General features: G+C 48.6%; 1 protein-coding gene and 1 long non-coding RNA gene across 2 annotated transcripts; both read left to right on the top strand.

Annotated features, from left to right (window-relative positions):
* The first annotated feature begins 1,100 nt into the window (after window positions 1-1,100).
* LOC130867197 (uncharacterized) lies at window positions 1,101-2,909 on the top strand. Its single transcript, XR_009056441.1, has 3 exons — window positions 1,101-1,134; window positions 2,747-2,789; window positions 2,896-2,909. It is a non-coding gene; the product is annotated as an uncharacterized LOC130867197 (long non-coding RNA).
* Window positions 2,910-2,992: 83 nt separating this feature from the next.
* On the top strand, window positions 2,993-15,019 carry Tnnt1 (troponin T1, slow skeletal type). Its single transcript, XM_057760419.1, has 12 exons — window positions 2,993-3,044; window positions 3,270-3,296; window positions 3,478-3,510; window positions 4,556-4,577; window positions 7,173-7,236; window positions 7,476-7,592; window positions 7,945-8,022; window positions 8,449-8,562; window positions 9,204-9,313; window positions 12,535-12,625; window positions 12,723-12,763; window positions 14,890-15,019. Exons 1-12 carry the CDS (start codon window positions 2,993-2,995, stop codon window positions 14,933-14,935), a joined length of 795 nt encoding a protein of 264 aa, XP_057616402.1. The 3' UTR covers window positions 14,936-15,019.
* Window positions 15,020-16,159: the final 1,140 nt, after the last annotated feature.

Genomic DNA, 16,159 nt, shown 5'->3' with positions numbered 1-16,159 from the left:
ACTACATACAGACACCCCAGGAACACATATGGACCAAAACATGGAGAAACTGTGTTAACCCCAGCACTGCCGAAGTGTAGGACCAAAGGATCAGGAGTTCCAGCTACCCTTAGCCACATAGATGAGTTTGAGGCTGGCATGGGCCACATGAAACCTCAAATCTTTCCTCACCCCCTGCCCGCGAAACAAAACAAAAAATGCAGAATGTCACAGCAGTTCAGACAGGGGAGAGAGAGAGAGAGCGCAAAGAGAGCCCAAACCCGAGAAGGGAAGAGAGAGCCCCCAACACCCGCAGAAATAAACCCAAAGATGCAGTTTGAGGCATGGAGAACACACTTTCAGGGCGGCCATGGATTCCCTAGAGTTCAAGGTCATGGCTTGGCTGAGAAGGGGAGGGCTGGAGGATACTAAAAAAGATCTGTGTCAGATGGAAAGAGCAGGGGCTGGGAGGGTGAGGGCTCTCGGGCCTGACACCCCATCCTCCCCCTCCTCCCCACACCTGCTTCCCAGCTTTAGCAGCCTGTTGTCACCGTGGTGGAATCCCGGTGGCAGACAAAGGACTGACTGGGGGTGGGGACGGGAGACAGTTGGACTGAGTCAGAGAGGGTAGAGATGGAGGAACAGAAACACACACACACACAGAGAGCGAGCGAGCGAGAGAGAGAGAGAGAGAGAGAGAGAGAGAGAGAGAGAGAGAGAGAGAAACATCCAGACAGGGCTAGAGGAGAAGTTAGAGAAAAGCCAAGTAGAGAAAAAAGCAGGAATCCTTGCTCAGACCCCCTTTGCCATTAAGCCCTTTTCCCTATACTGTTTCCATTCATGGGGACTCCAAAGCCCAGAATATTTCTGGGTGTCCTAAGAGAGCTTGTGAGGTGCCTGACCCAGCCTGGAATCTAGGGCATTGTTGACTGAATCCAACAGGAACCTTGAAGCAGATGGCAGGGGTTGGACCCCAAAACTGGAGCCAGAGAGGGCAGGACAGGCTCTGAGCATGGGGGATGGTGTTTGGACAGAGGAATCCTAGCCCCCTCCTCCAACCCAGGGGCGGGGCTGAGCATCCAGCTATAAACCCAGGGGTGCGTCCCTGTCCTCAGAAGCATCAGATCCCCTCTGCACCAGTGGACCCAGCCTTAGGTAACTGGGCTCTCAGTTCTTCACACAGATGTCTTTGGGGGTGGGCAGGATAAGAGTGGGGACCAGGTGTGAAAGTGAGGTCAGAATCTCCCCCCTTCTCCTCCTCCTTCTCCTCCTCTTCCCTTCCTCCTGCTTTGAGACAGTCTCATTCTGTAGCCTAGGCTGGCCTTGAGTTTACAGCAATCATTCCGCTACCTTAGTGTTGAGATTGTAGGCAGCAGCAACCAAGCTAAGCCTGAGCCTTTGGGAGGACTTGGAATGGCAAGGGTGGAGGGGTAGATTTGTGGGTTATGGATTCTGGGGGTGCTCTTCTTAACATGGTGGAGGATGCATTTGGAAGACAGAGGTATGTGGATCTCTATGAGCACAAATCTAGGCTGGTTTACAAAGAGAGTTCAGGGTTACCCAGTAAAATTGTCTCAAAGAAATGTGGAGGTCTCAGAGGCTGGAGGAACCACAGAATCTGTGCTTGAAGGGCAAATGGCTCCTGTATTAAGGTTTGGGAAATCTTGAGGTATGAGGAACTGGGGAAGGACTTGGGCCTGAGGTCTCTGGTACAGGTCAGAAGTCCCAATACTCAAAAGATTGAAGCAGGAGGATTTTTAGTTTGGGGCCAGCCTGAGGAAAGAAACAGACTATTTGGAAAGGTGAAACTGTAATCCCGGGTGCTGCAGATGGGACTTCTGGGTTTGGGTGTCAGGTTTTATTTGACGGTCTTATACCCTGAGGTCTTATATCTGGGGTTCAGACAGGTGCAGGCTGTGATCTGGCATTCAGGGAGGCAGAAGAATCAGGAATTCAAGGGCATCCTTGGCTACATAGTGAGTTCAAGGCTAGCTTGTGTTATTTGAGACCCTGTCTCAACACCCCCCTCCCCAATCTTGTTGGTCTTGGAATGTAAGGGCCCACACATGTGCTCGTATGAACTGGGTACCTGATAATCTAGAGATACTAAGATACTAAGATTTCTTGGTCTCACATAACAAGGGCACAGGACTTGGATCTCAGAATCTGTGGGTACCAACCTCTGAAGGTCTCAACGTGGGGACTTTCAGGCCTGGAGGAACAGAATTTGGGGGAGGGAGTTGTGGTCTTTAGGAGATCAGGCTGAAGCTGCTTTTGATGGATGCACACACATCCCTGAGCAGAATTTAGGCGGAAGGAAAACAGACACAGGAGGAATGTTAGGTGAGCAAGGGGCTGTGGTAGGAGAGGCGCAGTGGTGGGGGACGCCCCACTTCTCCAGTTCCTTATTGGGAAATGTCCTCTGTTTCTCTGTCTGTGACATTCCCCCAAAATAGCACTAGGGGTGGGGCAGCTATTGTCTTCAAATCCTGTCCCTTTTCCAATATCTCCTAATCCCTTCAGGGATCAGGTTTCCATGAACCTGTCACAGGACAAAAGAAGACAGCTGGGAGAGGGGGCAGGGTAGGCAGGCTCGGTATAGGACTGGGGCCTGGCTTCCATGAGCTGGAATGCTGGATGCTAGCCTTCCCTGCTCTGATCCAGAGGTCCAGACCCCATCGCACCTCCCTCAGCCCCAGGAGTCCAGGGACCAGCCCTCTTCCCTTGGGGACCCTATCCTACTCAGCCTCTCTTCTCTGTTCTGTAGGTCACTCCAGAATGTCAGACACGGAAGAACAAGATTACGAGGAGTGAGTGATGGCCTCTGGCAGGGTTGGGGGCTTGAGATGAGGAGAGATCATTCCAAGATGTCTAACTGTCCCCTCTCTCCCCCTCCTTCCTTGTCCATGTTTCTAGGGAGCAGGCAGAAGGTAAGTGGGGAGAGGACTTGAGGCGGTGGAGGAAGCACGAAGAAGCCGGCTCCTTGAGGGGGAAGTGTGGCAGCGGGGGAAATATGGAGCGGGTGGGATGTTCTGAAGCTGCTCCCAGGAAACCCCTGACAACAGGTGGGAATGGTTCCTCTTGCACTTGCAGCTGGGACACGAATGCCATCTTGTTAACCCACTCTCCTCTTACCCAGGACTTGGGTTTAGACCCCAGACCTGATGGAGGCTGGGACGCTCCTGGGTCTGAGGAGCGAGGGCTGGGGCTACCCCATGAGTCTCTGGTACACACTTGATGCTCCTTATCCCGGATCTAATATCTTCTTTGTGTGTCCCCACTCCTTCCAGATGAGGAGGCGGTGGAGGAGGAGGAAGGTGAGGCCTGAATCCCACAGGAGGCCTGGGTGTGGGGGTGGGGTGGGGAGGGGCAAAGAACGTTGTGCTGGGCTGGAGGATCCTGGGTCCATTCTTTAACTGCATCTCGCTTCTCTCCCCATTCCTCTATGCTACTGTGTGGCTTCCTTTCCCTGCACCTCCCAATCCTCGCTTCTCCCAGCCCCCGAGGAACCGGAGCCGGTGGCAGAGCGAGGTAACCATAGCTTCTTCGCTTCCTGGGATTGATTCGGGTTGTCTGGGGACCCCGACATCATCAGGTGCGCCATCCACTATCACCCCATCCACTCCTGGATAACCTGCCTGGCCCAGCCTGATCCTTTAAGCCTCTAGGGCTCTGCGCTCTCTGGTGGCCATGAAGGAAAATTGCCTTGCGTGTCTTTAAACCTTTTCCCTTCATTAAAGGGACTGTTGTAACAAGCTTTCATTCCAATCTTGGGATGAAAACTTAGTAGAGAAAGTTGAGTGTTGTTAGAGAAGTGCCCCATCGCCTCTCCTTTTGGCTCCCGACCCTCTTTGTTATATTTGATCCCTATATACATTCGAAGGTTGGGATCTGAAGGTTTTTTTTTTTTCCTTACATTGTGTTTTATTTGTTTGGTTTTGGAGACAGGGTCTTATGTAGCCTGGGCTGGCCTCGAACTTGCAGCAACTTTAGCCTCTCGAGCACTGGGATAACAGGTGTTCACCACCACGCTCAGTTTTTTTAATTTTATTTTTTAGCTCAAGTTGGCCTGAAACTGCATATGTAGCATATATGTTGGCCTTGAACTCATAGCAATCCTCCTGCCTCAGCCTCCCAAGAGGCTAAGATTACAGGCATGAGCTGAGAGGAACTTGAACTTTAGAGTACTATTAAGGGGGGTGGCTGTGTTCCAAAGGAATAGGGGACTGGGGACAGAGGTCTGGGGGGTCCCTGAATGAAGAGATGGGGTCCCCTCCACTGCTGGGCAGGATGGGGAAGGCAGGATACAGGGGATGAAATAATTGTAGACAGTCAGGAGTTTGGTCTCTTGGGTTTCCAGAAGTTGAGGACTGGGTGTCTCCACATAGGGCAGAATGTATATCTGATGCGAGTGACCCTCTTCCTCCCTCTTGGCCACCTTGACACCCCTTTCCTCTCTTAATGGCCGTTCCCCAGAACTGGACTCTCAGATCTTCCTTGGGTTCTCTCTTAGGGGTGCCACGCTCTACACTCAACTATTTCTAATTATCTTTTTTTATTCCCCCATTGCCACCAGAAGAAGAGCGCCCCAAACCCAGGTGAGATGCTACAGGGTGGGCATGGGTCACAAGCGGGTCCTCCCATGCTCCTTCATCTGCAGAGACAGGGCACCTGAAGAGCAGAGAAATGAGGACTTGAAACAGACAACCTTTTTTTTTGTTTTTTTGTTTTTGTTTTTGTTTTTTGAGACAGGGTTTCTTTGTGGTTTTGGAGCCTGTCCTGGAACTAGCTCTTGTAGACCAGGCTGGCCTCGAACTCACAGAGATCCGCCTGCCTCTGCCTCCCGAGTGCTGGGATTAAAGGCGTGCGCCACTACCGCCCGGCTGAAACAGACAACCTTAACTCTTATTAAGGACTTCCCTGCGTTGTGAAACAGGTCTGCTATCATAAGAGCCAAGTTCTAGAACGGCATTCAAGGGAGCCTGTGACACTTCAGGCCAATCAAGGAAGATTTCCTGAGGGAGATGACTTATAGATCCTGATGGTTGGAGACCTTGCTAGTCAAAGAAGGTATTGGGTACATTGTAGGCAAGGAAAGCCATGTCTTACAGGCAAAGTTGAGTGGATCTCTTCCAGTCTGGATGCAGAACCAGGTCATTCTGAGACTATGGCTAAGCCAGGGAGGCCAGTGCCTGCAGTGGAAGCTTACTGAGCTGAGAGGAGGCCTGGGGTGGTGATGTTAGGACCAAGCTTTAGATGAAGGAACACAACCCCGAAGATTCCAGGTCAAGGGAGTAGAGTGAAGGGATTAGAGAGCTCCGGGGAAGGCAGGGAGGAGGTGAGGGCAGTTTCTGAGGGTTTCTGGCAGAGACAGCAAATGAACAATAGAGACACCACCACTTCCGGCAAGAGAATGAACCCTACCAAGGCATGGAGTGTGGTGACAAATGAATTGTTCAGGAAGTGTTCGTTAACCTGAGTCTTTGGAAAGAGTGTGAGCCGCACACTGTCGCTGCACCCGGGAAAGAGTGTAAGCTGCTCAGTGTCGCTGCACCAGGGAGAGAGTGTGAGCTGCGCACTGTCGCTGCACCCAGGAAAGAGTGTAAGCTGCTCAGTGTCGCTGCACCAGGGAGAGAGTGTGAGCTGCGCACTGTCGCTGCACCCGGGAAAGAGTTTGAGCTGGGCACTATCACTGCACCCTGGAAAGAGTGTGAGCTGCGCAGTGTCGCTGCACCAGGGAGAGAGTGTGAACTGCGCAGTGTCGCTGCACCAGGGAAAGAGTGTGAGCCGCGCAGTGTCGCTGCACCCGGGAAAGAGTGTGAGCCGCGCAGTGTCTCTGCATGCTCAATACAGTAGCGCTGGAAATTTCAGCTTTGATGTCTGAGGGTTTTGTCAATCTCAAATCACAGCTATTAAAAGAAACTGTAGGTGTTCTGAACATGCAGATGTGTTTCTTGTTACAGTCGTGCACTCTTGCTGTTAAACAGCTAGTAACAGGACATTAACACAGCTGGGGGAACCGTAAGTTACTTAGAGAAGTTTATAGAACTTAGTATTCATGAGCCTTGGGCTTCATCTTTACCCTTGAAATACAATTTTAGGAACTGGAGAGATGGCTCAGGGTTTAAGAGCACTGACTGCTCTTCCAGAGGACCTGGGTTCAGTTCCCAGCACCCATGTAACTCGAGTTCCAAGGGATCCGACGCTTTCTTCTGGCCTTTGTGGGCGCTTGGCCACACACAGGCTGCACAGACTGCAGGCAGAGAACCCTTACACGTACAATTAGAGAAAAACATTTAAAAGGAAAATGGAGTGTCTGGGAGCATGTACAAAAAATTATACGAACGCATACATGTTAAGCTTTAAAACATTTTATTATTTATTTTGTGAGTGTGTGTGAGCATGAAGGTGTGTGTGCATGGCTCAAGTGTGGAGTTCTGAAGATGACTTCTGGGGCTCAGTTCTCTCATTCTGCCATGTGGGTCCCCAGGAATGGAACTCAGATCATCAGGCTTGGCCCTTGGCCTTTTATTGCTGAGCTCCCGCCCCCTTTTTTGGGGGGGGTGTTTTTTGTTTTTTGAGACAGAGTTTCTCTGTGTAACAACCATAGCTGTCCTGGCACTAGCTCTGTAGGTCAGGCTGGCCTCGAACTCACAGAAATCCACCTGTCTCTGCCTCCCGAGTGCTGGGATTAAAGGCGTGCACCACCACTGCCGGGCTATCCCTGCCTTTTTAATGCAGAGGACTCAACCTATGGCCTTGCATGTTTGAGCCACATACTCCATCTTGAGCCACATTCACAGCCCCTCATTGGGGATTCTAGGCAGGTGCTCGACTCCTGAGTCACATTCCCAGTCCTGTTTTTACTTTTTACTTTGAGGCTGGGTCTCGCAAGTTTCCAAGGGTGGCCTCAGCTTTCTTCTAGACCAGGCAGGCCCTGATTTGCCTCTGATTCCCAAGTCGATCGAATGGCAGATTTGTGCCACTAGGCCCTGCCCACTTTTATAAGTATGTCCAAACAGGCAAAACAAACAGTCTTACATGTTTTATTAAACCCAACATATTCAAACTGTATTTTTCTGACTGTGGTCTCCACACAGACTTGGGGGCAGCTGTCACTTCGACGTGTTGTGAGGTGGGTGGGTGAGGGAGGCCAGCCTGTGGATGATCTCTGTCCACTTCTGTCCACACAGTCGTCCAGTGGTACCTCCTTTGATCCCCCCGAAGATTCCAGAAGGGGAGCGTGTGGACTTTGATGTAAGTGACAGCTGTCCTACCCCAGGCGTACTTGCTGGTTCTTTGGCGCCTTAAGCCCATTCTGCTCGCGTCTCTCTGCTGCGTTCTTAAAATGCCTGGATCGGTGCCCTGTTGTCAGCAAAGAATGCTTTGCTGACGTCTGCTGGAATCCGTCCCTGCAGGCTGTCAATTATCCCCTGGGGCTGAAAAGGGTTCGGCTCTAGGGCCTGGTCCCGCGGCCTCACGGGCTCTCTCTGCAGGACATCCACCGGAAGCGCATGGAGAAAGACTTGCTGGAACTGCAGACTCTCATTGACGTGCACTTCGAGCAGCGAAAAAAGGAGGAGGAGGAGCTCATTGCGCTGAAAGATCGCATCGTGAGCCTGGGAGGCCAGGGAGGCCTGGGAGGTCGGGTCCTTCTGTCTCTCCTCTTCCCTTCCTCCGTGAAGTGCTTTGCGGTCTCTGGGAGAAACAGTGGGGGCACCGGGTGGTTGCACTCCAATGTGTATTTCTGCCAGGCGTGCACTTAGGTGGCCAAGGCAGGCAGATTGCCACAAGTTTGAGACCAGCCTGGGCTATCTGAGACTATTTCAAAAAAAGGAAATTAAAAAAAAAAAAAAAAGAAACCACACTTATTTCTCTTGCTGCCTAGTGGTGGAGGGAGGGATAACTTGGGGGAGAGGCTAGCCTCCGATCCTCCTTCCCCATCTTTCTCCCTTCCACCCCCAGGAGAGGCGTCGTGCAGAGAGAGCTGAGCAGCAGCGATTCAGAACCGAAAAGGAGCGAGAGCGGCAGGCCAAGCTGGCGGTAGGTGTCAGTTCCTTCGCTAGAGAAGAATACCTTCTTTCCCACTTTTGATATTCTCTGCGGGTCTCAGAAAGTCCCTGTAATGTATCACATAAGGCTTTTCTAATGAAAGGACAAACTGCATATTAATAAAAGTCTACTTCTGGTCCAGCTTCAGGCATGGCTGGATCAAGAGACTCAAACCATAGCACAAAGTCTGGGGTTAGTCGGGTGTGTTGGGCCTAGACCTATGATCCCAGCCCTGGAGAAGCTGAGGCGGGAGGGTTCTGTGACTTGGAGGGCTCGTCTCCGGGAGAAAAATGGGGGCATATCACGTTAAGGAGTGGACTCCTCCATGGCCGTGTCTTCACTCAGTATGGAGCTGAGCCATCCACTACCCAGCTGGTGTCTTCCTCCCTCACGGAGGGAACCGCTCTGTTTTCACAGGAAGAGAAGATGCGGAAGGAGGAGGAGGAAGCGAAGAAGCGAGCAGAGGACGACGCCAAAAAGAAGAAGGTTCTGTCCAACATGGGGGCTCATTTTGGGGGCTACCTGGTCAAGGTGAGTCTAGCCTGTGCAAGCCTGGGGTCTGTGTGTACAAGAGGGAAGGGAGGGGAAGCTTCGGAGTGCTGGTCCTGAAGAAGACAACTGAGCCTAGGTCCTGTGTAGGGGCAGCTGTCACTTTAGACAACATGTGACCAGCTGCTGAATGTCTTTGTCCCCTTGGGAAGAATGGGGCCTGTGCTCCTGTGTCTGAGGGAGGAGGCAGGGAGCCTGGGCCTTTGAGTCTGGGGGAGGAGGGTTGAGACCTGGGCCCTTGGGTCTGGGGGAGGAGGGCTGGAGCAGCTGTTGGAGGCACTAGCCATGATCTCGGGATTTTTTTAAATTATTTTTTTAATTTATTATTATTATTATTTTATGTTCATTGGTGTGAGAGTCAAATGCCCTGGAACTAGAGTTACAGACAGTTGTGAGCTGCCATGTGGGTACTGGGAATTGAACTCAGGACCGCTGGAAGAGCAGCCAGCCCCCCTCTGAGTGGATACTGGGAATTGAACTCAGGACCGCTGGAAGAGCAGCCAGCCCCCCTCTGAGTGGATACTGGGAATTGAACTCAGGACCGCTGGAAGAGAAGCCAGCCCCCCTCTGAGTGGATTTTAACATCCAGATTCATCCCTGGCTTGAGTTTCCTCCCTTTCCAGGCAGAACAGAAACGTGGGAAGCGGCAGACTGGCCGGGAGATGAAGCTCAGGATTTTGTCTGAGAGGAAAAAGCCCTTGGACATTGACTACATGGGGGAGGACCAGCTCCGGTAGGTGCTTGTGGCTCATGTAGGGCTTCCATGTGCAACACTCTGAGTCTGTGCCTTGGTGCTGTGCTACTCCAAGCAAGGGACGTTCTTTTTCTGGGCCACCTCTGCTTTCTCTGGTTGAAGTGTCACTCAGATGCAAACTATCCTGTGGCTGGCATGGCCTGTAGAGTCGGGCATACATAGTGCCCTCTCCCTCATTTAGGTACAATCCTAACATTAAGGAGGTGGAGGCAGGGGGATCAGAAGTTCAGGGTCATCCTCTCCTATATATTGAGTAGGAGGCTAGGCTTCCGTTACATGAGACCTTTGTAATTGGATGTTTCCTGTCCCAACTGCCCAATCCCAATAACCAACTCAGAGGCTGAGTAGGAGTTATAAATGCTCAGCTGATAGCTCAGGCTTATTACCCATTTTTATTATCTATGTATTGCCTTGTGGCTCATGTGTGCAAGTCTTGCTTCCTGGGCGGCTTGTTGGCATCTCTGCTAACTCTGGCCTCCTTCTTCCCTTCATTCTCACCTAACTTCCTGCCCAGCTGCCAGCCTGTCAGCTTTTATTAACCAATGAGAGTATTGCACATGCATAATATAGAAAAGGATTGTTCCACACCATTTCACTCTTTTTGCCTAATTAAAAAGGAAGGTTTTAACCTTAATATAGTAAAGCTATATACAACAAAAACAGTCATTAAGTAAGAATTACAGTAACAATATCCAATCTATTTGTATTTGGCAGAATTAGAGAAAATACTTAATTATCTTATCTTAGTGAGTCTAAAGTTTTGCATCTAATTTAACTTTTGTCAGAACTAAGGAAAGCTATTAACTATCTAGTCTTCAACTCCATCAAAGATCCCAGAAGGGTGAAATGTTACCTAACTACACAGACCTTTTGCTGCCCGGACAGTCACCCAAATTCTTCTATAATGTTGGGGCATCCATCTTTGACCCATAAGCCTAGAATGTCTGACAGACATTTTTCAGAAGCAGGAGATGCTGAAGGACTGTTCTGCTGTGTCTTGGCAAAGTTTGGCAGTTGCCTTTCTTGCACCCTTGTGGTCCAGTTTGGACAGTATATTGTCATTTATTGAGGCAAGGGCAGTTTATTTGCCCACATAGGTAGATTTTGCCACAAAGAAAGCAAACTCCATACGGAGTTTCTTTGATGCCCATCATCCTCTTTGAGTTAATTGGTGCTGCCAGGAGCAGATGTGTCTCACTGTTGAGAAAGTCTAAGCTCTTAAAACATTTTAAATGCCATACTCTGTAGGCATACTTTGAAATATATCTAACTTTAATATATCTCTGTATATCTAGAAAACTTAACTAATTAACATGACCATAAGTTTGGTAGATATGTGTGACTATTATAGATGACTAATTGTAGTAAAAGGAGTGGGCTGTATTCCTGTCTCCTGGATAGCTTAGCCCTGAAATAATTATACAGAAACTGTATTCATTTAAACACTGCCTGGCTCATTAGTTCTAGCCTCTTATTGGCTAACTCTCACATCTTGATTCAACCCATTTCTAATCATCTGTATGTCACCACAAGGTTGTGGTTTACCGGGAAAGATTTAGCATGTCTCACCTGGCGGCTGACTCCATGGTGGCTCTCCCTGACCCTGCTTTCTGTCTACCACGCCCATCTAAGGACTGCCCTATCAAAAGGCCAAGGCAGGTTTCTTTATTCAACCAATGAAAGCAATACATAGAAAGAAGACCCCCTACACCAACTAATAATCTGTATTTCTTAATTATATATTACATTTTTAAATGAGTTGTATAAACAGAAGTAGAAACATACATACAGTATAACAAAATTAACTTTAAATTTATGCCAATAAACCAAACTCCATAACAATATAAAATATGTAAGATTAATAGTTGTTTTTTAGATTAAAGTAGATTCAATAATTTAGCCTTTTATCCTATCATTTCTATAATCCCCTCTTTTTCTTTTCAGAACAAGATCCCTGAATCTAATCTCCTTTGTTTAGCTTTTTTTTTTCTGACCATTATCTATAACAACTTGTAACCAACCCTCCTAAATGATGACAAACATTCATAATTTAATTTTGGGAATGTGAACATAGTTCTCTAGACTACTTCCTGTTGATTGGGTGCACTGGTAATCTTTGGGGGATCCTCAGAAAATTTAGGATTGTGGTCAAGTCCTGACTGGAGTATTCTTGCAGCTGGACCATCTCAGTCAGCATCCTTGGAGCTGTTCTGGATGCAGAACTCAGAGGAAACTGCCACAGAGGCAGGCTGAAATGGATCACCTGGACCCTCCGTTCCCATCGGAGATTTTTCAGGGGTCTTCCTTGATCAAACCTGATTTTTCTTAACCTAGAATGAATCCACAGCCTCGCATTTCCTCATTTTCTACATGTGCTTCTTGCCTGGCGACTGGCCGGTGTCTCTGACTCTGCTCTTCTTCTTCCCATCATTCTCAGTTTGGCTTTTCTGCCTGACTTCCTGTCCTGCTACTGGCCTGTCAGCTTTTTATTAACCAATGAGAGTAATACATATTCATAGTGTAGAAAAGAATTGTTCCACAGCAGACCTTGTCTCAGAAGTCAAAACCAAACACACACAATAAATAATATATAAGTGATAAATAAAACCAAATAACTAGGTAGTAATTGCGCATGTCTTTAATCCCAGCACTCAGGGGCAGCTCCCAAATCATGACACGGAGACTTAACATTAGTTATGAATGCTCAGCCTTAGTGTATGCTTGTCCCACTAGTTCTTATAACTTAAGTTAATCTGTTTCTCTTCACCTATGTTTGGCCTACTCCATGTCTGGCTGTCTGGTGGCTAGCTGGCAGGCTCGCTGGTAGGCTGGCTGGTTCGGTCCAGGCATCTCCCTCTTTTCTCCCTTGTTCTCCCTCCATCCATCCTAGATTCTTTCTTGTACTTATTCTCTCTGCTTGCCAGCCTGTGTATTCCTCTATTGCTTAGTTAATGGCTGTTCAGCTTTTTATTAGACCAATCAAGTGCCTTAGGCAGCCAAGCAACACATCTTTATATAAGTAAACAAATGTAGCATAAACAAATGCAACACACCTTTACATAGTTAAGGTAATATTCCACAATATACCAACTATACCAAACTCAAAGACTTGCTGCGCGACTTGCCGTAGGTGTCTCAATATTTCTGGGCCCAGAACACAGCCTGAGTCTCACACATCCCATTTTTTCTCATCCTGCTAGAGAGAAGGCCCAGGAGCTGTCAGAATGGATCCACCAGCTGGAGTCAGAGAAGTTTGACCTGATGGAGAAATTGAAGCAACAGAAATACGAGGTGGAACCTGCTCTTCTGGGGTCCAGGCTGGGTGACAGGGGTAGCAGGCAGGGCTTCCGTTGGGCAGCCACTCCTAACCTGGTTTCCTGTTCCACAGATCAATGTGTTGTACAACCGCATCAGTCATGCCCAGAAATTGTAAGTGCTGCCCCCCGCCTCCACCTAAGGCCTAGCCTGCTCCCTCCCTGCTTGCCTCCCCTCCTCTATGGCTTCTGCACATCTCTGCCCTTTTGGCATCTTTATGTCTTTGTTTCTTACTCCCTGAGACATCCTTTCTGTATCTGTTCTCATGAGTTTATTTATTTATTTGTTTGTTTGTTTGTTTAATTTGCCCATTATTTCAAGACAAAGTCTTACTTTGTAGCCCAGGCTGTCCTGGAGCTCACTTTGTAGCCCAGGCTGTCCTGGAGCTCACTATGTAGCCCAGGCTGTTTTTGGATCTGTAACAGATCCTCATGTCTCAAGTCAGCGGTATGTGGGGGTGACTGACATAGTTCACCCTTCCTGAATTTTTTGTTGTTGGTGGTCTGTCTATTTATTTTTAAGGCAAAGTTTCATGTAGCCCAGTCTCACTAGGTAGCTGAGGCTGGCCTTGATCTCCTGGTCCTCTGGCTTTAGCCTCTGCATGCTGGGATTATTGGCCTGCACTCCAGTCTCTCACTTCTCCTTATAATCTCTTAGGTTTCAGTCTCCTCCCATTTCTGCTCCCTCCATCTCTTTCTTCCTGAGTATATATTCTTTTACACATTTTTGAATCACATTCACATAGCGTGTGTGTGCATGTGCAAGCGCTGCCATGGTGCAAGTGTGATCAGAGAATGACTCCGACAAATTGGTTTCTCCTTCTATCGTGTGGGTCCCAGAGATGAAACTCATCCTAGGCTTGGCTGCAAGCACCTTTGCCTGCTGAGCCATCTCAGCAACACCCCCCTTTCTTCTTCTTCTTTTCCTTTTCTTCTTCTTCTTCTTCTTCTTCTTCTTCTTCTTCTTCTTCTTCTTCTTCTTCTTCTTCTTCTTCTTCTTCTTCTTCTTCTTTTTCTTCCTCCTCCTCCTCCTTCTTCTTCCTCTTCTTCCTCTTTCTCCTCCTTCTCCTCTTCCTTCTTCTTCATCTGTATCTCCACTACCTGACCCTCTTTATTCTCTCTATTTCATGATATTAAGACAAAGTCTCCTGTAAACTGGAATGATCTTTGACTCTATTTCTATTTGTAGTTGAGGCTGTCCTTGAACTCCTGACTCTTGCCTGCCTCCACTTCCCAAGTACAGGGATTACAGAACCATCATACCTAGATTTTTTTTTTAAATTTAAGTCAGATTCTTGCTATATAGTCCAGGTTGTCCTTAGACTCTAGGTGATCCTCCTGCTTCATCCTCTTTAGTGCAGAGATTACTAATGTGTTCCACCACGTTCAGGCTTCTTGCTGCTTCCCACTCAGTCTCTGTCTTTCTCTAACCTTTCTCTGTGCTGTTCCAGCCTCACTGAGTCCTGTAGCATGTCACCACCTTCAGCTCACCCTTCTTCCTTCACCCTGAAGCCCCTTACTCATAAATTTGCATGAGTTCTCTGAACCAACCCAAGAAAGTCAACTCCCACATGGCCACCAACCACTAACTGGGGATTATCTAAAAGGGATGTTCTCAATGTGACAATGGCTCAGTGGTAGTGTCTCTACCCTAGTGAGGCGCTCAAAGGTAGAACCCCTGCCTAGAATCCCCCAGTGAGGGATTGGGGGTATGTCTTAGAGATAGAGCCCCTGCCTAGAATCCCCAGTGAGGGATTGGGGGTATGTCTTAGAGAAGGAGCCCCTGCCTAGAATCCCCCAGTGAGGGATTGGGGGTGTGTCTTAGAGGTAGAGTCCCTGCCTAGAATCCCCCAGTGAAGGATTGGGGGTGTGTCTTAGAGGTAGAGTCCCTGCCTAGAATCCCCCAGTGAGGGATTGGGGGTGTGTCTTAGAGGTAGAGTCCCTGCCTAGAATCCCCCAGTGAGGGATTGGGGGTATGTCTTAGAGGAGGAGCCCCTGCCTAGGATTCCCCAGTGAGGGATGGGGGGATGTGACTCAGTATAGCATGCTTGCTTAACTTGTGAGGCCCTGACTCCATTTGCCCAGTACTGCAAAAAAAGAAACCGCACAGAGTGGCCTCTGCTTTCTTTTTCCTTTGGGTGGGGGTAGGTCTTGGTGGACTTCCTTAATTTTAAAGGTGCTGTGCTAAGCTTATCTCAGAGGCTTAGAGCCTCTTCCTGACCCCACCTTTTTCTCTGACAGTCGAAAGGGGGCTGGGAAGGGTCGAGTTGGAGGCCGCTGGAAGTGAGACTGCCAGGATTTGTCCCCTTGTATGGAGTCCAGGAGCCATTGGAGTGTATCCCTTCTGTAACTCAAAATAAAGGCTCTCCAGACATCTGCTTGAGTTCCTCAGTGTTGTCGTTATGTGTGGCTGGCTAACATCTCTATATTGCCTGGGAGAGCCATCAGCTCATGGCCAGGAGTGTAGTGTAGCTTGGCTAGCACTCCTGAGACCCTGAATTAAATCTTCCGTACTACTCAAGCTGGGGATGGATGGTGAATGTCTGTAATCCCAGCACCTGGGAGGCAGAGACAGGGGGACCAGGATTTCAAGGTCGTCCTTGGCTATGCAGTGAGCTCAAGACCACCCTGGGCTCCCTGAGACTCTGTCTCAAATAATAATAATAACAACAAGTATGCTAGGAGACTATGTGTGGGGAACGAGGTAGAAGGCTGGCATAGGAATAGATCTGTAAGATGTGGTGCTAGGGCCCAGGACACAACTCAGGAGGTAAAGGAGTGTCCTGCCAAGCCTTGTGACCCGTGGAAGGAGAGACACATCTCCTGCAAGTTGTCCTCTGACCTCCATGTGTGTTGGCATATATGAGCATACATGTACAAAGGAATATAACAATTTTCAAAAAGATGTGACTCTGGAGTTGGAGAGATGGTTCAATGGGTTAAGAGTTCTTGCTGCTCTTTCAGAGGACCCAAGTTCAGTTCACAGTTCCTATGACAACTGGCCTACAAGACCCTGTAACTCCACCTATGGGAGATCCGGTGCCCTCTAGTGGTGTACTTGTGGACCTGCACCAATGTGCAGACACATACATAAATACATAATGGAGCTGGTGGTGCCTTTAATTCCAGCACTCTGGAGGCAGAGGCAGGCGGATCTCTGTGAGTTCAAGGCCAACCCAGTCTTCAGAGCAAGTTCCAGGACAGGCTTCAAAGCTACAGAGAAACCCTGTCTTAAAAAACTAGGGGGAAAAAAGTGATTGTGATTTTAGGGGTTGGGGTTGAATCTTCTTCTATAGTTGCAGCGACTGAATTCCATTTGGAGAGTGAATTTCTTCCTGTTCCTTAGTTGGAGGTCACATTTGAAAGAACACAACCTTGTAGGAGACTAATGATCTCGAGACTTCCTTCCCGTTGACCCAGGTTTGGTGTAGTAACAGACATGCCAGCCATAGGTGGCTCCGAAAAATTAATTTATAAATTAATTCCTCTTGAATTTAAAGTGGTTGTACAA

Source organism: Chionomys nivalis, chromosome 2 (assembly GCF_950005125.1).
Source record: "Chionomys nivalis chromosome 2, mChiNiv1.1, whole genome shotgun sequence".
Taxonomy (NCBI): Eukaryota; Metazoa; Chordata; class Mammalia; order Rodentia; family Cricetidae; genus Chionomys; species Chionomys nivalis.
This window is presented reverse-complemented; position numbering and strand designations above follow the sequence as displayed.